This window comes from Trichechus manatus, unplaced genomic scaffold (assembly GCF_000243295.1).
Source record: "Trichechus manatus latirostris isolate Lorelei unplaced genomic scaffold, TriManLat1.0 scaffold00043, whole genome shotgun sequence".
Taxonomy (NCBI): Eukaryota; Metazoa; Chordata; class Mammalia; order Sirenia; family Trichechidae; genus Trichechus; species Trichechus manatus.
This window is the reverse complement of record NW_004443979.1, coordinates 7233989-7259243: the sequence shown is the minus strand read 5'-3', so window position 1 is coordinate 7259243 and position 25255 is coordinate 7233989. Positions and strand designations below refer to the sequence as shown.

Below are 25255 nucleotides of genomic sequence, written 5' to 3'. Positions count from 1 at the left end.
TTTTCAAGAAATATGTCAAAGTTAATATCCTTAATATGTATAAGTATCTAATTCAAACTGATAAGAGAAACATAAAAACCCAATTGGAAAATAGTCAAAGGACATAAATAATAGGATTCATTGGAAAAAAAATTCAAATGGCCAATAAATATGTATTAAAGCATAATTCAACCTCACTAGAAATAAAAATGCAATTAAAAACGTGAGTTTTTTTTTACATATCGCTTATCAGGGAGACCCCCACATAGAGTATCTTCTCTGCATCACTGTCTTCTGTTAATTTAAAATTAAAAAAACCGATTGCTCTTGAGTCGATTCCGACTCATAGCGACCCTTTAGGACAGGGTAGACTTCCCCAGAGGGTTCCCAAGGAGCGCCTGGTAGATTCGAACTGCCGACCTTTTGGTTTAGCAGCCGTAGCTCTTAACCACTATGCCACCAGGTTTTCCTTTATCAAATAAGAGCAAATATTATAAGATGGCAATCAATATGAACCCCATCAAACGTTGCCAAGAAACATGTAAACTCATGTAACACAGCTTTTCTGGAAATCAGTTTGTTTACATATATTAAGAGCTTTTAAAAAAAAAGTGCATGCCATTTGGCCCAGTAACTCTCTTTCTAGAAATCTACTTTAAGAAATAGGAAACTCGAAGGAAGATGCATTTCACTGAAATTCATCACCTTGCAATGTGATGTTAAAAAGCCGTAGAAAGTAGTGTTTTCAAAAGCGAAGTAATGACATGGACAAATGCAAAGACTGAAACTTTCTTAAAAACAGAATAGAACAAAAAAAACAAGAAGCTGGTTTGCAACCAAAGCCCCTATCATCCCAACAACCATTTGATTCTCCAATGTCTATAAATTGAATAAAAGTGCAACTATTACCACATAGTGATCTATGACTTTTTTCTAAACATTGAAAAATGAGGGAGACACAGGTATGATACCAATTTTGATATAAACATAAAATAAATGTAAATATATCTATGTTTATAAAAATATAAAGATTAAAAACAACAAAACACATCAGTGTAAATACTGATTATAGCTTTTATTTTATTTATACTTTTCCATATTTTACAATAAATAAATATGTATATAGAGAGATTTAATTATATAAACATCAACTAAAACAAAACCAGCAAATAATATGCTCACAAATTCCTCGATAAACAAAGCCCCCTTATTGGCTACCTCTCCCATGTCACCACTCCCCTGTCCTGCTGGCCTTTCCTATTCCCCAGCCCATCACCCAGTCTGCTTTCACTTTCTTGTCTCTTATCCCTTTGGAATCCTTCATCTTATTGACTTTCTTTCATTCTCATTGTGCTGGCTCCCATCCCTAGATAAACCTCACTGGCCTGAGTGTTGCGTGTAAAAACGACTGAGCCATTATTATTAGGGAACACTAGAAAATGAATACTCTCAAATTTGAGCCATGCAAGTTTTAGCTACTATGCAATTTATTACTCATTTTCTATTGATCCCCAGTTGCGTTTCTCACACTGGCTGTTTCATGACTTCATTTTACTCTTGAAATCACCTCTTCCTACTTTCTTTATCTCAGCAGATGACCTTTAGTTTACTGAGGATTAAGTTATTCAACAACACCATTCCCATCACCCTCCCTTTCCTTTGTCCCTCTCCACCCTCCTCCCTCTTTCCCCTTCTGTCTCTCTCTCTCTCTCTCATCCTCCCTTTTCTCTTTCCCCCATTTCAGAAGCTAACCTTTCTTTCTCTGTATGGATTAAATACCCTTTAGGACTGAAATTCTGCAATTAGCATTTCCAGGGTAGACAACTCCAAGCTCTGCCCTTTCAATCAATAAACATATTTGGGTTTCTCTATTTCTACTACCAAAACTCAGCAAAGAAAACTGCATCATTTATTTACTCAGTCCTCATCCTACTTTTCTACTGAAACTGCTCTCTCTGGAAATCCCCAAATAATTGACATGGACAAATGCAAAGACTGAAACTTTCTTAAAAAAAAAATAGAACAAAAAAAAACAAGAAGCTGGTTTGCAACCAAAGCCCCTAACATCCCAACAACCATTTGATTCTCCAATGTCTATAAATTGAATAAAAGTACAGCTATTACCACATAGTGATCTATGAGTTGGCAGCTGGGAGACACTGAACAATCCTCTCCATTACCTGCTCCCTTGGTTTCCTACATGTTAAGTGATATACTAAAGACAAATAATTTATTTTAATTTTAGACAAAAGTTCAATAGGTAACATTTTTAGAATGTCATTGTCACTAGTACATATCTAGCCTAATAATAATTTTTTTTTGTAAAGCCTTTTAACAATCTGGAGACATAAAGTTTCATTGTGAATCATGAGCATGGACAGAGATATATATGATATCTTCCCCCAGGTATCCACCTGACTTGCCCCCTTACCTCACCAAACCTCCTGTCAGATGCCATCTCATCAAAGAGGCATCTGGGACCATCCAACCAAAACATGGCATTTGTCACTCTGTAACCCGTTACCCTGCATTGTTCTTCTTTACACCATTAATCACTACCTGAAATTACTGTATTTCTTTTTTGCCCCTCTCCCAAAATGTAAGCACTGTTATGAATAGTCCTAGACCATTATAGATACTCAATAAAAATTTAAATAACTGAACTATAGTAAACATTTTATGCGTGCTTACACGAGCTGTTTAAAATACCAATGTTGTCTTTTAGGGTCATGTTCTAAGTAGGGGCAAGAAGTTCCAGGGACAGGCAGAAGATAAGCTTTTATAAAATTAAAAGATGTGCTTTCACTGCACATGTCTGCATGGAGAGTAACACTTTGCATCTCAATGGTTTGAATCACTGCCTAATTTTTCACCCAATGCTGCATAACTATTTCTCATCACATGGTATTGTTTTAGTTAGTAATATAGCTTTAAAGCAAGGAAAAGGCAGAATGCATATGTGTGTGTTTGCAAGTATCCCTGTAACCAGACTCCTCTATATAACTCTGCTTTAAAATATAGTATGTCGACAACATCTGCGTCTGAAATGGAGATTAGGCCAGAATGTTAAGAAAATAAATCTGGCGGTTCAACTCCATACTGGCAACCAGTTACTGCCCCATGGATAGGCTACAGAGAAGATTCATGTATATAAAATAGTATATTAAAGTAAACTTACAAAAGCAAAGAGCGATCATTGCAACCATAATTTTTTCTTCCTCTTTGGGATTCTAATTTTAAAAGCATTAAAGAAGACAGCTGCTCATGCTGTGATATGCACTAAACAGCCAGAAGGATGGAAAAAAGTATATTTGTAGCTCATAGTTACTATTGACCTTTCTGACATACAATGTTCTCTGTGTTAGCTATTCAGTTCTATCAACAGTGAAGATTGAACATGACTTTTTAATAGAAAACATGGGGTTTTGAGCTGCCTTCACAAAGGTGTTTATGTATTGTTATTTTGTATTGTACTAGAAGACAAAGTTCTGATGCCCTTTTTCTGACATCATGTTTATCATAAAAAAAAAAAAAGAAAAAGAAAAAGGAGAGGAAGGAAAGGAAAGAATGAAAGACACAGAAAAGGGAGAAAAAAGCTCCAGTGTTACAGAGTATGTTTTATATGTGGAATTGGCTTGTAACCGCTTTATAGTCGTGATAAAAGCATTGCTACACTCGATCCCATACGCAATATTGGAAATGGAATCCAAGCAGCATCCCAGGAGGACATGCTATATTTTTCTCCCAGAATAGATCCCTCAAGGGGCAACATTTATAGGGAGTTTCCAATAAGATTTAAAACACTCGTTTGCAGTATTCATAAGGCATGTTCTTTGGAGTACACAGCCCGCTGCATAATGGGTCACATTGGATGTCATGTACTCTCAAAGGCTAGCTTTACAATACCCAGTTTCTCCCCTTGAATTTCCCTGTTGCTTAGTAGTTGCGTGTACAAACATCCACTGGTAGCAGCTTGACTCTGACTCTGTGTATATTTCCCCAAAGTGATATCATCCAAACACCAACTGCAGAGCCGCAGGCGGCAGCTGAACCCTCACCTCTCCCTCAGGGGACAGCCTCACCAAGCAGTAACCCTTCCGGGAGAAGGAAGACCTGAAAGGCAACCTTATGCATTATGATTCTTACCGAGGCAGACCGGATATTGCCAGGGAGTCTATGCTGACAGGTGGCATGGGTTGGCGGATTTTTTTTTTTTTTTTGACCAATTATTTTTAATGTTACTTTGAAAGAAGTTTATTACATCGTTATGGAACCACAATTACTTTTACAGTTATGCTCTAGAGTTTCAGTTAATGATTCACAAGTTTCTAACTAGGCTGAAGACTCACAACTGGGTAGGGCCAGGGATCAGTCCTAATGAGACTTAAATAAATTAGGCTTAATTTCAGTACTTCACCCTGATAGAGTCTGATATCCGAGCCAGAGTGTAATGGCTAGAACTACATTGTCTGCAAAGGGTGGTACGACTTGTGACCTCAGAAAATGAAGGGTCCTGCCCCCGCACCAGTGGCCTAGGATCCCACTCTTATATACTAAGGGCCATCACTCCCTTCAAAGTTGCCCTAGCACATGGTAGGGGCACAGGCCACAGGGATCAAAACCAACTCTCAAAAGATAGAGAGCAATGAATTCTCTGATTCTGGGGGAAGTCAGGCCAATCCTGTTTTTTAACTACCAAATTCAACTGGTCCCTGTCTCTCAAAATAACACTTTGCAGAAAACAGTCCCTCGAAGATGAATATGTGGAGAGGACATATTGATTTCCTCCCCTCACAAAGACTTCTTGGGCCAGGATATTGTTTGGTATAGGAGGGTGTTGGGGAAAATTGAATAAATTCTTAAAAGAAAGTATCTGAATGTCACTTTATGTCAACATTCATAACTGAGAGCCTACTTACAAAAAACAATCCTAGGTACTTGGGCAGGGTGGGGTGGGGCGGGGTAGGGAGGCTGGAAAAGAGCATGCGGTAGATACAACCAAAGACAAAACATAATCCCTGCCTTTCAAGATCTCATGATCTCATTGATGGCACTATTGATAGCACCTTTTGCAAATTGCACATTTTAAAAAATCAATTAAGGACTTACCTTTGAAAACACAGACCCTACTTATAAAAATCAGTATTCACCAATCTGAATTCACCAGGTATTGACACACTGAGCTGCACATTCCTTCTTACTATCACACAGATTTAACCCATATACATGGTTGCTGGGGCCCTGGTGGCCACAGTGGTTAGAGAGCTCGGCTGCTAACCAAAAAGTTGACAATTCGAATCCACCAGCTGCTCCTTGGAAAACCTATGGGGCAGTTCTACTCTGTCCTGTAGGATCACTATGAGTCTGAATTGACTCAACAGCAATGGATGTGGGTTTTTTTTTATGGGTACACGGTTGCTACATATCAAAGGAAGTCTGTGATTTTTCCAAAATGAGGTTTTATGTGGATGTTATATTAGTTATCTATTGTTGAATAATAAATTACCCCAAATCTTGACAGCTTAATAAAAAGCAAGCATTTATTATCTCACATAGTTTCTGTGCATTAGGAATCAAGGAACAGCTTCTCTGAGTAGTTCTGGCTCAGGGTTTCTCATAAGGTTGCAATAGAGATGTCAGCCAGAGTAAAGTCATCTAAAGGTTTGACTGGGGTTGGATGACCCACTTCCAAGCTTTTCTCATGTGGCTGTTAGTAGGACGCTCAGTTCCTCACTGACTGTTTGTCAAAGGCCTCAGTATGTCGCCCCGTGGACCTTCGCATAGGGCTACTTGAGTGTCCTCTCAACATGGCAGCTGACTATTGCCAGAGTGAACGATCCAAGAGAGAGCAAGGAGGAAGCTACTATTCTTTTAATGACCTAGTCACACACTGTCACCTCCACCATATTCTATTTATTAGAAGTGAGTCACTATGTCTAGCCCATACTCAAGAGGAGAAGGATTAGGCTCTCCCTTTTCAAAGGAGGAATATTGATGAATCTGTGGGTATATTTTAAAACTACCTGAATAATCATAAAATTCACTGGGACAATTTCTGTGAGAAAGGATTTATTTTCACCATGTTTGGGTAGCCTGCTACCAGGAGACTAGGTCAGGAAAACTTTATTAAAACAATACGTAATGAATATTAGTTATTGAATTGTTACAAGAGCATTCATTATTCAACTAAGAGTGTGCGTGTGTTTGTGTATAAAAGCTTTGCTCTGGACACAAGGAATCATGCTAGATGCTATAGGGGATCAAAGTTGGACCTCTTTCAGATTCAGCTGCCCACGCATGTCTAGCATAACAGATAAAACAAGTACATAGATAACTGTTAAGAACTGCGTGTTGGCACCGTCATGACCTTTGGAATCAAACGTGTCATATTCTGCTCTGCCACTCACTTCCTGGAAGAACTTGGACCACATACTGTCTTTTTAAATAATAATAAAGATTTGGTGTTGAATCAGTCAGTATGGACCTAGTTACGCAGCAAATTGACAACGAACATGTATTCCTCTGAGAGTAGCTGAGAGTTCTGCTCCATACCGTCTTTATTCCAAGACCTGGTTGATGGAGCAGCCACCATTTGAAATGCTGATGTCAGAGACAAAGAAAAAGTGGCATATCTTGACTGGCTCTTAAAACTTCTGCCTGGAAGTGACTTCACATTTCATTAATTGAAGAAAGCCATATGACCATACCTAACTCCCAAATGACTGAGGAAGCGCGATCTTCAAAGCTTTTGCAAGAAAAGAGACAGCTTACCAAATTTCAGTGTACATGTACTCATTCTGAAGTCCTAAAATATCATCAGTATCCAACAACGCTAACAAGATATGCCACCGAAACAATTTGGCTTTTTAACAAGATAATGGCAATAATGAACCAGTATCTCCTCCCTTGTCTCGTGAAAACCATTTTGGGTATCTGTGCTTTGGTTTGTCCTGTGTGCACAGAACATCTGGAAAAAGGAAAGACTGGTTTAGGCAGTGAAGTGGGGAAAGAATATTTTTTAAATTTGTATCTTAACCCATTGCTGTCAAGGTGATTCTGACTCATAGTGACCCTATAGAACAGAGTAGAATTGCCCTGTAGAGTTTCCAAGGAGCGGCTGGTGGATTCAAACTGCCGACCGTTTAGTTGGCAGCCAAACATTTAACCACTTGTGCCACCAGGGCTCCAATTCAGGTTCACCTTTAAAAGGAAAGATACTTTATTATTGAGAGAGCAACATTTTCTCAAAGCTTATTTTTCTTTTTCTTCTCTCTCACACGTCAGGATTTGGTGGCAGCTGGAAGATTCTGATACTAGATTGCACTGAAAACATTTGGAGTGTACTGAAAAGAAAGCTCTTCTTATGCTTTAGCCTAATACCCTTGCAGAAACCTCAGAAAGAATACTGAAAGTGTTCAGAACGAACCTGGCCCTCGGTTTAGCCCAATGGGGGATCTGGATCGTTCTCAGTCACATTCTCCTTCTTCTCCACATCTTGCTCCTACATAATGATAAGGAGAGCAGCAGCTACAATGCCAGTTAAGGAATCATGAACAGATGTGGAGTAACCCAGATATGATTTCACATTATGGTGGCGTATGCCAACATAAAAATTATTACAACTTTTGCTGTAAATTGTTCTGTAAATTTTAATAAATATGCAAAAACTGACATTTCAAGAGCTGAGATCTAAAGTTGAAGCCCTTGAGATTCAGCAAAAGAAAAGTATATTTCTTTATTTAGCTTTTAGTTGCATGGGCTTCTTTTATGTTTGTGTTCAGCTCCTTGCTTATAATTCGTAGATCAAAACTGGGCACATCTAGGCTTTGACCACTTAATCCAGCTTTGCTCATAGATTTCTCCTGTGTCTCAGACAACAAGTATTAACTTCTCTGAATCCCAAATTTCTTATCAGACCATGCAGCAATCATGGTCTGCCTCAAAAAGCTGACAAGCATTTTACACCTAGAAAGCGCTCTAAAATACTTCCTTGACAGCAGTGGTTCCACTGTCTTTATAGAGTTCCTGTCCTAAAAATGAATTTTCTCACTCCTCTTGTCCTGTGCACACACACACACACACACACACACACACACGACCCTTCTCCAGTCTATGCCCCAGTCATGATGTGCATCACCAAGGCCGCTACTGCCTTGGCTCTTCCCCCACTAGAATCTTCATCAAAATTATATTTCTTCCCCAAGATAGTTACAAAGCCTGTCTTCTAAAGCTGCTGCTCTCATCTGTCACATGCAGATAATACATCTTTTTACACAAAAGACACCATTGTCAGAGTTGGGATAAACTGAGTGCATTCATAGCCCTTAAGGAAGCATGGCTGTGGTGTGTGTGCTGTGAATGAGTTTGTTACGTGTCCCTTCAAAAGGGACAGCATGGAACATTACTTCTGCCCTGTCCTCAGAACTAGGAAGTCACACGGAATTAAAGCAGAAACCTTCATCAGAAATCAAGCTCTTTTCTAGCTTGCCCTCTCTCCCCCTCTTTCCACCTCCCTGCCCCCATGCTCTTGTAATGAAGCTTGAGGACCAGTTTAGACCTTACATCTCAGCTTCAGTTGGGCAAAGCCCAGCCTTCATGTTGCTCTCACACCAGTTGTCCTGGGTTTAATTAATGCTGCCCCTGTATGTTTAGGCAATTACTGTTGTTAACACGTGGGGAGGTGCTGTACTCACTGCCTCAGTTGGGACAGAATGCAGTGCTGGGCCTCCGCAGCACAGGCAAAGCTTGTCTCACGTTTCTTCACCCAGCGGGAAGTTCCCATGCTGTGGTCTCTAATGTGCACTCTAAGTGTTTTACTGTACAGTCTCACATCCTGAGAATAATAATAATTTCTAATGATGCCTGAATTACCCACACTTCCACAGTCTAGGTTGTTCCTTCGTTACTAGGTCAGAGTATCCAGGACCTCGGCCCTAAAACATATTTCACTTCCCTGAGAAGTTTCATTTTTCCTCAGCTATTGCAAACACAATCTTGCTGAACAGAGCTGAATTTTTAAGGCTGAGTTTGTGGTGTGGATTCTGACGACTTCGCGTTAGTTCAAGACTCTGAGGACCAGTGCCAATAAATGTGAAAAGGACAACAGTAGATTGGCATACTTTTCCATTTCCACTAGGATGAAAAAAACTGCTATAAATTAAGTCTAACCTTAAATGTAGAATCTGTCCTTGGGAGAGAAAAAGAAAGGATATAGCATCTTCAAGCTCTTGGCATCCCTTACGAGAAAAAATTGGTTCTAAGGGTCTCTGATCTTGTGTTTTAGTAAAATAGAACTGCACGGCTGACTGACAGTTCTGATCTAAAGCATTTACGTTTAAGTTTTGATCTCTCTGCTTTTGATTAAAACTAATGAGCTCATTTAATTCAAAATGGGAATCTCTGATAAGAGAAATAAGGTTGATGTGATTGGATTAGAGGGGCAAATTAAACTCTTAGAGCAGAAGTTTGTGCTTATATAGTGTATTAAAAAGCTGTTGGCGTATTATGGCGTGTTAGATGATGAGAAAAATTTCATAGTAATTCATATTTAATCAGAAGAAATGAAAGGACTAAATATAACATGGCTCTGCTTTTCCCTCGAGTGATAAAAAGCTGTACATTTAAAATGACATCAGATCCATGCTCTCTAAAAAAAAAGAAAACCTTAAGAGAGACACATAAGAAAGGGACATTTGTCACTGATTCCATCACCCCAGAATAGAAATACCATAAACATAGGAAAATATGCCCCTGTTAAGAAAGGATGATACAAGGAAAGCCCCAGACCATAAATAGTGAGCTTTCTGATATTATAATAGCTCTCATTCTTCTTTCATCTGACCCTCTAGTTTAATGTGAAAAATAGAGATTTTTTTCTCTTAGAAATATATGGGATATGTTTCATAATTTAAATTTTAAAAGCTTGTTTTGTCTCTTCTCTGTTGTTATGTAACTGTTTTCACATATATATAATTCTTAAATCTCTTTATTACATGTATTCCTTTACTCTTTCCAGAGAAAATTAATGTCAGTGTGGGATTGCTTAAAATAAATCTTGTTTGTTGCTGGGCTTTTTTCCTTTCTTTTACTTTAGAATAAGAAAGGTTTTAAAATACTATTTTAGAAAAGTAAAGTCAGAGGATTTATTAGCCTTAAAAACCCCGAGATTAATTTCTTTGCAGGAAAAGACTTAAATTTATAAAATACATTAAAAGGGCATTTTTAAAGAAAATAGATTTACATTGCATATTAACTCTTTATATAATGGTGTTTTTCAGTCAGAAAGACTATGACCTATCATTTTGAATTTCATAGATAAAAATGAATTCTACTTAGTCTAAAAATATATAAAATGAAAGAGTATCCTGCTTAAAAGAGGAAACTGTTATTTTCTCGTATCAAAAGCAGAGAAGTGAGAAAAAGAGACTGTTTCCTATCTGGGCAAGGGCAGAAGGAAAGCTGCCATTAGTAACAGGAATGGAAAGTTGATGCTGTGAGGAATAGTATTTATTTGTTTCTATCTGTGCATCCCATTCCTAGTCTGCTATCTTGAGTCGGTTGAGAAGACTTCATGCTTCCTGTTCCCCACAGTGAATAAAACCAACTCGGGAGGGCAAAGAAAGACACTGGTCAGGATAGTCTTTGTGTTTTGTGTTTCTTGGAACTCACGATTGGTGAAAGGTGTAAGAAGGGATTCTCAGAAGGAACAAAGCGCAGGTCTTCCTCACCCTCCATCAGAAGTGTCTCTGCCTGTATCTTGGTTGATCCTGTAAATCTACGGGTCCTCCCTTTGTCATGACAGTTCTCACCATGTGCATGGGCCAAGCCTCTGGTTGTGCTGCAATAAGTTACTTGCAGTTAGGTCCCACTTAGGGAGCTGCTGGAAACCAAAAAGCCTGAAAAGCTCTTGCTAGAGACTAGAACTGAGTTACTTTGGCTACATTAATTTTTCTTTTTTATTTTCTGCAAAGTAAACATTTTCTAAATGAGGTAAATTGATTACTACGCTCTTAACACCCATCAGTCATTTATTTTTAGTGAACTCAAGGATTGCACCTGAGCAGTGGCTGTGAGGGGCTGTGTAGAGATCTAAAATCATGTATGTATTTTTGTATTCCTCAGTGGAGTCAACAAGCCCCAGTCTGCTAACCACTGACAACGCCCTTGAGCGTTCCTTTTTCATCCGAATGAAATCTACTCTGACCAAACGTGGCGTGCACATCAAATCATCAGGATATAAGGTAAGCTGGGCTCCAGGAAGGGAGACATTTCTATCTTGGGTCAATCCTGGGTAATTTGTCATTGAGTTTTCCAGCTGCTTTGGGTCCGAATAATTAACACATGTGATCTTGAACAGCCAGCCACAGGGTTCTTAATTATATATCTTCCTGTCTCAAGGTAAGGACTTTATTATTACACCTCTCCATCTCACGTCAGACACTCTAAGTCACTAAATGTCCCAGTATAGCATATTTTCTTAAAACACTGCTTATTAATACTTCAGGCGCTTCAGCGCATGCTAGAAATTCACTCTGATGAAGAAGATGGGCCAAATTCATATCAATCCCTAAGATAATTGCTCTAGAGCTGCTATCTATAAGAGTTCTTCTCCCACTTCCCCCTTCATTTTCCCTCCTTCTCTTTAGAGAAAGACTGCCCATTTTAATAACATCTTGGCCACTGAAATTCATACACATAGATAAGAAAAATCAGGTTGGAGACAGAAACTTTAATTTTGAAATTACAATTATTAATCATTCAGTTCCATCTTAGCATACATAGAATACTCAACATACAGTTGAAAGAAAACAAACAGCAAAGACCAAGTCTGGAGTCATAATCTACATTATTATCATTTAAGGTTAAGGATATAAAAGCCTTCTAATCTCGGGAAATTCCAACATTTCAGTTACTATAGCAACACAAATTAAGACCTACAAAATATATGAAATGCCTTTGGCAAACTGAATCTTATCAATTTTACAACACACTTACAGTCTCTCAAACAATATTTATTGTATGTGGGAGGGAAAACACAAATAGACTGCACCACAGAGGTGACCATCATGACCTTTCCCAATTTCAGAGTTTAGAACTTCTGTTAATGCAGTTCTGTAGGGTGACTAGAGTGTTGTCAGGAATTGAACAGCCACCATCGTCTGGTCTCAAAAACGTTATAAAAATCATCAGAAGACTAGCAGCTGTATAAAAGTCAGAGTCGGGCACTTTCCTTGACATTAATTCTTCAGAAAAGGAAGAAAGGAGGTGGGAAGCAGGCCCTTCCAAACACGACCTTTACCGAGCTGTCCTACCATCAGAAAGGCACACGTGGAGCAGCATCCTTAACCTTAGCAGGAGCATCACACCCAGGCAGCTGCCCCTGCAGTAGCTTTCCCCTATAGAGTCTTGTTACAAAGGGGTGTGTTGGAGGAAACAAAACAGACTGCCCTTAGGACCATTTTGTAGTTCCTGCCCCCTTGAACACTATACATTTGTTAGTCGTTAACTGTGTACAGTTGTGTACAACAGTTGTCAATCGTGTTAATAGTTGTTAACATTTGTACAAATTAGCAAGTTTGGAATTCTGTAAGCAGACTATAGGGGTCATGATCATTGTTATTTTAATGCTAGAAAGCCTCTTTAGGAAGCTTAAGGTTTCCTTTCAATTATTACTTTTCTGTCTCTCAGCATTTGTTCTTCACCTGACTGGTTTTTACTGGTTATTAGGGGGCATATTCAGGAGGAAGGGGAAGTGGTAGAGGTTATTGAATATTTTATATAATTCAGTATCATGAGGTAATTTAATTTTTTGAAAAGCAAAAACATCTGTTATTATCATACTACAAACTAGAGATAGTAAGCGCCACAAAATTTTGGAACATGGGATGTAAAGGTAAAAAACTAATATGGAGTAATAGTTACTGTTTCAGGCAGGAGTCCAAGTGACTTGGGTTTGTCTGCTTGCTTGCTTGCTTTTGCCATATGGGCATCTCAGTGAAGCTGTTTTTTCTGCATGACCTGAAATTGGACAAGCTGATTTCCTAAATACTACTGGAACATTCCTCCAGTCATTCATCTGACAAATATTGCCTGAGTTCCTCCTATGTGCCGGGGCCCTGTTCTAACTTCTGGAAACCCAGCACTGAACAATAAAAAGGCCCTGTTTTCATGGTGCTTACATTCTAGCGGGCAGACAGACAGTAACAAATAAATAAAGAAGGTGATCTCAGAGAGTGATGGCAGCTAAAATAACAATAGCTAACATTTATGAGCATTACCATATGTTGGACTTGATATAGTTTACATGTATAAATCCTCACAACAATGCTTGGAGAAAGTATTGTTATTATTTCCATTTCACAGATGAAGAGACTAAGGCCTAGAAAGATTAATTAGCCTATCCACCATTACTTATTAAAGGGGCAGAGCTGGAGTTGGGGAACTCAGGGAATCTGGTGCCACACTGTGTGTGCTTAACCACCAGGCTACACTACTATGCAGACAGTGAAGCAGGGTAATATGAGAGGGAGTGGCCAATGGGGGCAGGAAACCACTTTAGATAGGGGGTCAGGGAAGACTTCCCTGGAGAGATCACGTGTCACTTTTGACTGGGGTATGAAGCGACCACCCTGCAGACATGTGGAAGAAGGGTGTTTCTGAAAGCACCTTGGGTTTAGGATTAAAAATACCTTGCTATAAGAAGGAGTCTCTGAGAAATAAAAGATTAAAAAGTGCAACCTTGAACAGCCAGGATTAGAAAAGATTCAGAAGCTGTTCCAGATTCCATCGAATCATATAATGTTGAAGTCAGTCACCCTCCTCTGACATACCCTGTAAGTCTTTCTCAAGATATTGTGAAAGTTGCTACCCAATGCCTATCTACCCCTCTCCCTAGAACTGCTAAGAGGAAAGTCTAGCCATCCACCATTCCCTCAATAAGATGAATCCTCCAACAGATCCTGCTCTTCCCCTCCTCCTCTTTAGCGAACTTTCCTCACTAATTAACCTTGTGTGAAAGTTAGTGGCAGAGCTGATGAGAATCCCATGACATGACACAGCTGAATAACATCCCTATTTATCTGCTCATGCTCAGTAAGTAAATCCAGCAGCTTATAAAACATTCATATAAAACTGGTAATCACCCTACCACCACACAATAAACACAAATAAAAAGAAACAACGATAATTTCTCTGTACTCCCAATATTCCCCCTAATTTATTACCAGTGTATGCTCCTTTATTTTTCCTTAGTTAAAGATCCAAGATGTTAAGCCTTGCTCAGTGCCAAAAACAAACAAACGTGTTGCTGTCGAGTCAATTCCGACTCATCAGGTCACTTTATCTCTCTCCATTTTTCCTATTACCTTGGCTCATGGGCCTGTCCGACTTTCTCCATCACTTCGTCTGCCACCCTTTCTTTGGTGCTGCTGTTGTCACTGACAGTAACAATAGTAACAAAAGTACCTCTTATTGAACATTGACTCTGTGGCAGGCACTGTGCCAAACACTTTATACTGATTTTATTTAATCCACGCAACATTATTAACAACTTCCTCTATGCCAGGCATTATCCTAACCAACATTCTATCATTATTCCCATTTTGCAAGTGGTGAAAGTGAGGCCTTAATAGGTTAAGTAATTTGCTCCTGTTCATATAGCTCTTAAATAACTCCTAAGGAACCAGTATTGAATCTAGGCATTGGATTGCGGGGTTTGCCCCCTTAACCACTTTGTTGCTTAGACAAATAAGCCCAATAAGGTCAGTGTGATCTGGACCTCAACATATAGACAATTAAAAAAAAAAAAAAAAAAAACTTCTTGCCTGATTACAACCTTCCCTGTGGTGGCCCCGCATATTCCACAGGCACTAGGTGTATCAATGCTTGGTTATCCCAATGCTCCAAGGAGTTTACAGAGATTTACCTTCCTTTCCAGGGATTAATATGCCAGCGCAGGAACCCCATAACCAAGAATTCTAGCCAAAGAAGTGCCATTCTGGGCCTGCTAATTCAGGTATAGAGTGACTATAAGTTGCTATTGCTTGGTTTGCCATGCCCAGTTCTCAGGCAAGTTGCAGTCTTCTCCAATGAAGTTTCCCAACTATTAGCTGATATTGGGTCCTTTCTGTCCTCATTTGCTTGGAAATCCACCGCAGCATGTTATCCGGACCAGACACTTTTTATGCCTCAGGGGCTTCCCTGTTGTTTAGGTCTCATTGTTGGCCACATATCTTAGCATAACACAGCTTTCATTTAAATTGCATTGCATCAATATTCTGCCTTCTTGATTAGGTCTATGTCTGAGGGAACTTGCTAGGTATAGCACATGGAGTAAAAGGAGATATGTAATCAGGAAAATTAGAGAAGTAAAGACTAATTGGGTCGCCTCCTTAGCTCCCGTCTTTGGAGGATAGTTTCCTTTGGTGTGGGACTTCCCGTTTTCTTATCTATTCTTAAATGCCCACCAGCACCACTGTCATGTCTGGGTTCTTTATCCACACACATTATGATGTCCTAACTTTAATGGTGTAATAGAGCAGCCTTGACTAGGAAAAACAGACAAAAAGAGAGAAAAATCTGTCCTGTTTATATAATGCTGAGAATTTCTCCAGACTCTTCACAGAAGTAAGAATCTTCAAATGCTGGGAGTTCCTGCTATGACACATACTAACAGATTACTAAGGGAGGGTATGGGAACTCTTGAAAATAAACAGTCCCCCATCTGGGATGATTTGAATATAGATTTGCCTGTAGCTAAGTGTTGAACTAAATGACTTCTGAAATCCTATCCAGGCTCTTTATGATATAAAGATATAAAGAATAAATAAACACTTTAAAAAAATAATAAGAAGGCTCACTGGTTTATTAGGATTGCTGATAGACCCCAGCTTTAAGAATATCCATATCTAAATATGAAGTAACAAAAGCAATAAATTAGAGGATGCTAATTAGCTAAGGAAAATTCTTTTGCGTTTTCTGAGCACAAACATAGTTATCCTTTAGATTAGAAACATCTCTTGTTAGTTTTTAACAATTCATCTTCTACCTGACTTTCCATGGCTGTACCTATTCTGTGGTTTGTTATATTTTGGGTGTCATAGACCCCTTTGAGGATTTGGTGAAATCTATAGAGCCTCTTTGAAGGTAAATCAATTTTTCATCAGGAGATTCTTTAATCTCTGAAGTTTATCCATTGATTTCAGGTTACAAAACCCTATTTAATATGATTTCTAAGAAATGATGACATCTTCAGTACTTATTAAGAAACCAAGTCTGTGCATCTCCCAAAACATACATATTAAATCAATATCACAATAGCCCTTTCCTTCTCTCCACATTTCTTCCTCCCATTTATCTATCTGGTGTTAATATATATTGAACTCATATTGCAAAAGTACATCAACTCCTACATTGCAGAAGCACAAAACCAAGGTTTTCATTTTGATTTCCTCATGCAGATGAGTCTAAATCTTTTGAAAAAGTTTTTCTCAGAAAATATTTTTTTAGAAGATATATACCTAATATAAAAAAAAAAAAATTATACCCGTAGTAAAGAGAGTTTCAATGGCACATGGTGCTCCCCTTCTTTCTTCCTATTCAGTTAGGTGTGCAAAAAAGGTTGTATTCACAAGGACTTCCAACATCAAAATTGCAGCTAGGTAATTTTACAAGTTGAAGACTCTTCATATGCAAACTTGTTCTTGATTGAAAGTGTGTATTAACAAGTCTCAAGATGATAGCAAACTGGAAGGGAATTACTACTTACTGTTTCGATCATTTGCAATTTTAGCTCTTGGTTTAATTTTTTAATGCTTCAATAAAATAAAGTCCACAATACAAAGATATCAACTCCTCCCTCTTGCTCACCTGCCACTTTAATGGATTGCCAAAATTGGTTGAATCTTCCTTTTCTACATTCACATTCTTCTAGTTAATGCCTTTTTTACTGACCTATTGTGAGAGATTCCCAAATTACTTTCCAGGAGATTTTACTTCTCCATTCTATGCTGCACTCTGCTCCCCAGAATATCTTCTCAAAGCCTCAGTTTCTCTGCTCTTAAATCTTCAGTGGTTTATGGTGCCAACATATGTAAGAATCTGGCCCTGCAAAGATTAGACAGCCCCATAAAACGGGGTGAGACTAATGGAGCACAACAGCCCAGGGAGAAAGACTGGAAGGAAGGAGGGGACAGAAGAGCTGGTGGTGGGGAACACACGGTTGACGGTTGAGAGCGGTAAGTGTTGACATGTTGTGGGGTTGTTGACCAGTGTCATGGAATGATGTGTGTACTAGCTGTTTAATGAGAGACTGTTTGCTCTGTAAACGTTCATCTACAGTATAATAAAAAAAAAAAAATTTCTTTAAAAAAAAGAAGGGCCCTGGAAACCCGTTTAGCTCAGTAATGAAGTCACTCCTGAGGTTCACCCTTCAGCCAAAGATTAGACAGCCCCATAAAACAAAACGAGACTAAATGGGCAAACCAGCCCAGGGGGTCAAGGACAAGAAGGCAGGAGGGGACAGGAAAGCTGGTAATGGGGAACCCAAGGTCAAGAAGGGGAGAGTATTGACATGTCATGGGGTTGGCATTCAATGTCACAAAACAATATGTGTACTAATTATTTAATGAGAAACTAGTTTGTTCTGTAAACCTTCATCTAAAAAACAAAAAAAAAAAAAAAAAAAAAGAAGGAAAAAAAAAAAGAATCTGGTCTTAGCCTACCTTTTCTACCGTCATCTCCACCATTCTTTTCTGGAACTCTTACCACCACTGCTCTATAATCAGGCCAGTCATTTTCCTGAAATGTTTGTACATTCACCTTGCTATGCTTTTGAACATGCTGTTTTCTTTTCCTAAAATGCCTTTCTGCCCCCACTTTCACCTAGAAAACTCTAAATCAGCCAATAGGGAACCACTCAAATATCGCATCTTTTTTCCGTCTTTCATGATGCCTCGAAATAAAACTATCCTTTCTCCTCTGTGCTAAAATAGCATTTTTTAGATTTTACTTAAGCTGTCTGTGCCTCAGTTTTCTCACCTGTAAAATGAAGCTACTAATAGTACATAGATCATAGAATTTTCCGATAGATCAAATGAGATAATGCCGGCTCAGCAAAGTATCAGAACTCCATTTTATGGCATGCTTTCATAATAATTTCATATGAACTTGCCAATAATTCTTTTAGATATATTTCTATTTTCCCAATTTTGAAGATAAGTAAAATGGAGATACAAAAAAATGTGATTTAACTTGTCTAAGGTCACATAAATAAATAGTAATTGGCAAAACTGAGAGAAGAATCTAGATCTTCTAATTCCAAATGTCTTCTTCTTTCCAGTATACTAAGTTGCCTTTCTATATTGATACTTATTTTGCTTTCTTCTCTTAACATCTAGATCTAGCACAGTATCCTGCACATAGCTGCCACTCGATAAATGTTGGTTGGATTAAATTGCTTGCTCTGTATTCATCTGAGATACCAATGAAAAATGTTGACAGGACAGAGCCCTGTAACATACCACTAGTTGACAGCAATGTCTTTTAGATGTGACCATTGAAATAGCTATGAACCCAAATGACTATATGTACCATGATCTGGCTCACATTTCTCTCTTACCTGCAAGGATTTTGTGAATCTTTATTAGTACCTTACTAAAATCAAAATGTACCATATCTGTAAGCATTCTCGAAGCCGTTATTTAGGATTCCTTTCAGAAAACGAAAAATAGAGTTAATTTAGCATCGCTTACTTATCGTGACTTCATGTTGGCCTCTAATGTTCACCATTTTCTTTCTATCAAATCATCTTTCAAAATTTTTGTCTGTTGATTAAAATTTTGAGGTTCTCTCTTTTTGAGAATTAGAACAATATTTGCCTACATCCTGTCTTCTGACACATCTCCATGATTTCTTAAAGATTGCTGAGAATATATGAAGTGTTATTGTAAGAAAGTTGGTTCTTTCTTTGCCCCAAGAGGGTAACTATATGCAGGGAGTTTTAATTGTACCAAGAGAAGTGTAGGTTGGAGGTATGCCCAGGATTAATATAGGCGGCAATGTGTTGGTGCTTCTTCTCTGGAGATTTCTAAGAGTATACACTAACCTTTATCAATTAAGAGTCTTGCTCCCAGACAAATGTGGATAGAATAGTGCCAACTGAATGTTTCTTCCAGTCTGAGATTCAGAGATGTTCCAGGTGTCCAGACATATCAATGTTTCTCCTAAAGCCTTTGCTTCAGCTTTGTATTGTCTTGAAATGATGACTACAGTATTTCAAGCTTCGCAAAATGTAACTGTCTTGTCAAATCAGTAGATGACTTTTCTGTCAACCAATTCAGACTTTCTAAAACTATGCATTTATTGCCTTTCAATCAACCCAGATACCCGGAATACCTTGAAGGGGAGAAAAAATTCCAGGGTAGGACTTTACACTGAGGTTATGCTGATGAAAAATGCAAATAGAGGAGTGAACCAATAAAATCAAAATTTTTAAATCCTATTATCTAGTTTTAGTCCCTGCTCACCTCTGCACTTTGTCCATTACAACATGGTTTCCAGTGTCATTTTAAATATAGCTGACATTGTTTCTGATCTTGAAGAATTTATTTCCCATTACCAAGGCATGACAGTAGTTCCAGCTTGGGATATGTCATTTCTGCCGGGACTAATCAGCTAGCTACTTTACCAACTAGAAGCATAACCACTAGCTATTCAGTGACATATCTGTAAATTCTAAGTACATCAGTAACTGAAGCCAAGTATGGTGCTAACTTACAGGTACTTCATTTTCTGTTATACAGATTATAAAACAAATAGGAAAGTTAAGAGTATCCCATTTTTTGACTAAAGCACCATCTTTTCAGGTTGGTTTTCTGAGTCTTTGTTGACTAAGAATAACCAAAGTGATGATTACTTTGATAATGGCATAGTTGATGCAAAAATCAACTATGGTGTATATAATGTCTTTGAATCAACTAATGCTCTCCAAAATTTATCATTAATATCTCTGTAAATACATTCTCAATCTTTTATTTAAAGTGATTTGTTTGACAAATATTTTATTGCACCATCCTGAAATCACTGAACATAGTGACTTAGTATTAAATTGAAACATCCAGAAATTTTTCTAAAATTTTGGCTGAGACCCTGGCCTTTCTGTATGGTGCACACAGTTACCATCTGTATCATCATGTAACTATTTCACATTGAAACCACTTTTGCACACTGATGAGTAAGTTTGATATATTATTTGGGTCCCTCAGATCAACCAAAACCATAAAATAGTCTTGTAAGTCTTAAATTTAGTATTTTAGTAATTGATTAAAACACACTTTTATGAAATAATTGACGTTTCTTTGATAATTATTTATTACCTTGATTTATAGGTTTTCTAAAAAGTCTCATCATGGTAGATATACATTTTGCAACATAATAGATTTTTATATAACTCTTCTTATTATGAGACTTTGGCCCATTAAAATGAGTTTTAAAGTGCAAACACACACACAAGTACAGGTCATCATTTTTCAGATCCAGCACTCTGACGTGCTAAGATGCCCTAACAGCTACAGAACCACAAGTTCTGTTTCTGTAAAGTACTCTCTTGATCTAGTGGTCTGAAGTAGTGGTTGTATAACTCTTACAGATTCAAGGGCTCCCGAGTACATTGCCCTATTGGCCATATTGCTTCAAAACAACTCTACTGAAGAGTTGGTAAGCACATAGGCTGTGATGTCAGACAGCAGAGGGTTTGGACTTAGTCCTGCCATTCCTAGCTCGATGGCTTTAGGTAAATTGTTTAACTTCTTTAAATATCACTTTCCACCAATGGGATTACCAAGAGAACCTCCTTCATAAGTTGTTGTTGTTGTTAGGTGTCATCAAGTCGATTTTTGACTTGTAGTAAGTAACCCCATGTGATAGGGTAGGACTGTCCCATAGCGTTTTCTAGGCTGTAATCTTTACAGAAGCAGATCACCAGGTCTTTTTCACACAGAGCTGCTGGGTAGGTTAGAACCACCAACCTTCCAGTTAGCAGCCAAGCACTTAATCATTGTGCCACCATAGTTCCTTTCCTTCATACAACTATTATGAATTTAACTATTATTATGCAGGTAAAGTGCTTAGCACAGTGCTTGGCCCATAGGGAGCATGAGTGTCCATACACGAAGTTTCATGTTTATGGAATGCATATTAAGAGCTTGATAAATATTGATCTAAACTATCCCAAACCTTCACCTCCAAATCTCTACATATAAACCTAGAATTATAGAAAATAGTAATTCATCAATAACACTTCAGTTTATCTCCTGGAAATTACATGAACTGCAAAATAATAAATTATTTCTTCTGAATATAAAAAAATGAATTTATTTCTGGAAAATTTCTCTTTGTTTAAGTGTACTGAATATTGATTTGATTGTAAGAGACAAAATATGACTGAAATACGACATCCATCCCTTTAACAAAAGAAGTACATACTGAATAGTTTTCTTTGGAATTGATTTAGCGTCACAGCAAGACTAATAGTGTATAGCCCTTTAACACAAGAAATGAAGTAGGGGCAGGGCTAATTTGATGTTGTTGAGCTGTGGAATAAATGGAGCTTCTAGGCCCCTGTAGCCTAGAAGAGTCAATGGTTTAGTTAAAGCATCTACATGCACATAAACTGGGAGGGGCAAATTACCACTGTGGCATGAATACAACATTTGAGAAGGAATTCTGTTGACTCATTCCAAGTAGGGGGGAAAAGCCAGGATTATGGAGTTTATATCTTCTCATGCAGTGATAAGGAACTAATCCTATCTCTATGAATTCCCCACCGCCACCACTGAAGATTGCTCCCCTCCAGGTCAAAAAGAATAGCCTCATTGCAAGGTGCTTTGAGTAACAAGAGTTCTTTAATCAAAAGAATCGTCTATGTAATCAGTCTTCGATACTTTGTACTGATATTTCAGGGAGAGGCTTCTGGCCTTATTGTGTGTGTGTGTGTGTGTGTGTGTGTGTGGTGAATGTTTTCTTTTTTAAATCTAAACTACCAGTGGGCCATGAATATCTCTAAATTGCTATGTTGGCAGTATCACTTTCAGCTCATAGTTGGCAATAGTTTACTGAAACAGCCCATATAAGTTACTGTTTGACTGATAGTAGCATTTGCACCTCGCTTTCAGCAGGGCCTTCCCACTACTTTTTATTCTCCCTGGAATATATTGTCCTCAGATATTCCCATGAGTCACGCCTGCATTTCACTCAGATTTCTGCTCAGACATCACTTCCCTCATCAACTTATCTAAATAATACACAAGCACACCTCTGCACCCCATCACCTGCTTTATCCTGCTGCCCCATTGTTCTTTATAGCACTTAACATAATCAGACACTATTTCATAAGCGTGTTTGTACATAGTTTGTCTCCTCTGCTAGAGTGTAAGCTGTAGTTCCTAGAACCATTGCAGGCACATAGTGGAAACTCAATAAACATTTCTTTAAAAATGAATGAATTTATAAACATTGGATATAATTTGTACTAACCATGAGAGAACATAGTCTTTCCTTGGGTCAGTGTTCCACCTCCTTTAAAAGGAGTTAGAGATGAAGATATGTAGCCAATGGAATTTGATAACATGTTTCATTTATTTAGTTTTCAGGTTCCATTGCCAGTATAAGTTAAAACTTTCTTCCTTTTAAAAATGCTACACTAAGGTTGACATAGTCTATATTTTTTATGCTATCACATTCAGTTTTTTAAAAATCAACACATATTTAATTTGTACTCCACTCGTACCCAATTCTAGTGGCTAGAACTCTAGAAGCACAATCGAGAGTCACTTGATTATCACTTGGTAGTTCTGAATATATCTAACAATCCTCAAAGGCCCCTTGTCAAATGTCTTTCAAACTCACTGCTTCTTGGAGAAGTTGGTGAAAACAGTAGTTTAATAGGGGAACATCTGGTTGGGGAAAGGGGAGTCAGATAGTGTTGTTCTAATGCCAGCACTTTGCTCCTTACTTGCTCTGCAATTTCAGACAACCTGATGGATTATTCTAAGTTTGAAATAAAGTAACCGATAGGACTTGCCTTTAGTGTTCTTTTAGTCATTGATGGTTGAGATTGTATGCCCCTTAGCTCCACTCTGTATATTAGAGTGAAAGCCCTTTGGGACATTCTGGGCAGTATGGGATAGAGGATCTCCCTAATCAGGAGCATCTTGGAACTCCTAGGAAGAGGGAGGTTAAATCTGCCAGAAAGTTCCAGCAAAGGCTGGCCAGACTCACCAAAGGCTGCTGTGTTATCTCGTGGCCAAGGCTGGTTTGAGAACCTGTGGTACTCTAGGAAATGTTTAACCAAATCACTGCTGGAAAGGGGTGTTCCTAGAGAAGATTTTGTAATTCTTTGGAAGAGCTCTGGTAAACTGCTGTACCTTCTCCTTGGAGAGACTATGGATGTTTGAGGAATCAATCTGGGCAGTAAATTGAGGACAAAAACAAAATAGTGATTTGAGAAAAATCCTCTCTTGCCTTATTCCATGAGCAGGAACAAATTTATTTTCCTCAGTCACTTTAATACAATATGTCCTCACCCCTCTTTTTATGCCAAATAACATAAAACATCATTTTCATATTAAATTTATCTATCTTCCACTTTAACTTTTTTGTAGTTGGCTTATTGGTAAACATGTGTGTCAATGTTGGTTGAAATGATTGTAAGTTTCCATTTGACAGGCACTGGCACCTGCCTGGAATATTCTTATAGGTAGTGGAATAATGTTCATTCCACTTATCATTAAATAGCATTTATGATAAGTGGAATGAATATTATTATATTTATCAAACTCCTCAAAGAAAGATATCATACAAATGTAAAACATCCTTGCTCTTGAATTGCTATTTTGTTATAAACTACTGTCTTTTCTATAAATGTGTCTTTTATCTCTTTCTACTGGAAAGATCTGGAAAGAAGGTGATGCAGTTTGCCCAAGGACACATAGTGGTTTGATCCCAAGTACCCTGCCATACAAGAGAAATGTTAAGTTCTGTGGATTTGATACTTAGGACACAAAAATGGCTGTGCCTTGTACCTCCAGTTTCTCAAGCACTCAGAGAACCCTATAGATCAGCTATGGGGTATTAGAACCGAAAAGTAAACAGGATTGACAGCAAGTCAGTCAGCAGGTGAAAAGAGAGTGAAGCCCAGAACCAACAGACCATACTGCCAGTGTCCCATAGAGGCCTGACAGACTACTAAGCCTAGAGAGGCCCCTCGACCCAATCTTCCTCCCCACATACATCAGTGGGAATGTGCCATGAGAGCCCATGCGACATTTTGGCCCCAAAGAGTCTTTTCCCTTTTGCATACATAAATCACACTTCCTAATCATGCCATCCAGTTCTAAAAACTTTAAAAGGATGGTACTCTGCTAGTGGAAAATTCATTGGCACCTGCTCTTGATTTACTTCCTGCTTAGAATAATTTTTACACAGCTGGGATATCTCAGAATGACTCTGTTCAAAGTACCAAACCATGAGGCTCAGACAAGAAGGGATATGTTGGTTGTTTGGGTTATAATGATTTCAGCTAGTCCCCCTTTTTTTTTACAGCATCATTAGTAATCTGTCATTCTAACAATAATAATTCCCTTTTGACATCATGGAGGTAAGAAGAAATCATCACTGACATCAAAAATGAGGTGATATTTCAGCAGTATTATTTCACTGAAGATAAATTGGAAAGCTTTATTACTCCTCATGCCTTTAAAGAAAGCTGAACAAGGCATATGCTGACCCTAGAGCTTATCTGCTCCAGTTGAGTCCTGACTGATATGAAATAACTAATTTTAATTGTTCCAACTTGATTTTCAGAATGTAGTTTTTCCCCAAAGCTTTACATCTACATAATGGAAACTTTTTGGAAAACAAGCTTTACCAGTTTATAATAAACTTGGAAATCAAAAGAAAAGTTCAGTGTAACCTGGAATAATCTATAATTTTCATTCTTTAACAGCACCTTTGGCTCTAAATATTTAGGAATTGATTTCACTCAGCCATGCAATCATACTGATTGTGTACCTGTTGTATATTAGACACTTTTCTGGGTGGTAGGAAAATAAAGATGGAAAAAACAGAGTCCTTGGGAAAGGTCATGGAAACTCTGTAGACACATCCAAACTCCCTGAGGGACTGAATTGCTGGGTGGAGGGCTATGGGGACCATGGTCTCAGGGAACATCTAGCTCAATTGGCATAACACAGTTTATAAAGACAATGTTCTGCATTCTACC

At 38.2% G+C, this 25255-nt stretch overlaps 1 protein-coding gene across 2 annotated transcripts in view; it reads left to right on the top strand.

Moving 5' to 3' along the window:
* NPAS3 (neuronal PAS domain protein 3) overlaps positions 1 to 25255 on the top strand; it is a 1017265-nt gene that overhangs the window by 927350 nt on the left and 64660 nt on the right. For both annotated transcript variants that reach the window (XM_023731480.1, XM_004376526.2), the window contains one exon: positions 11101 to 11219. In XM_023731480.1, the coding sequence (XP_023587248.1) occupies positions 11101 to 11219 (119 nt within the window). The remainder of the gene's footprint in view (positions 1 to 11100; positions 11220 to 25255) is intronic.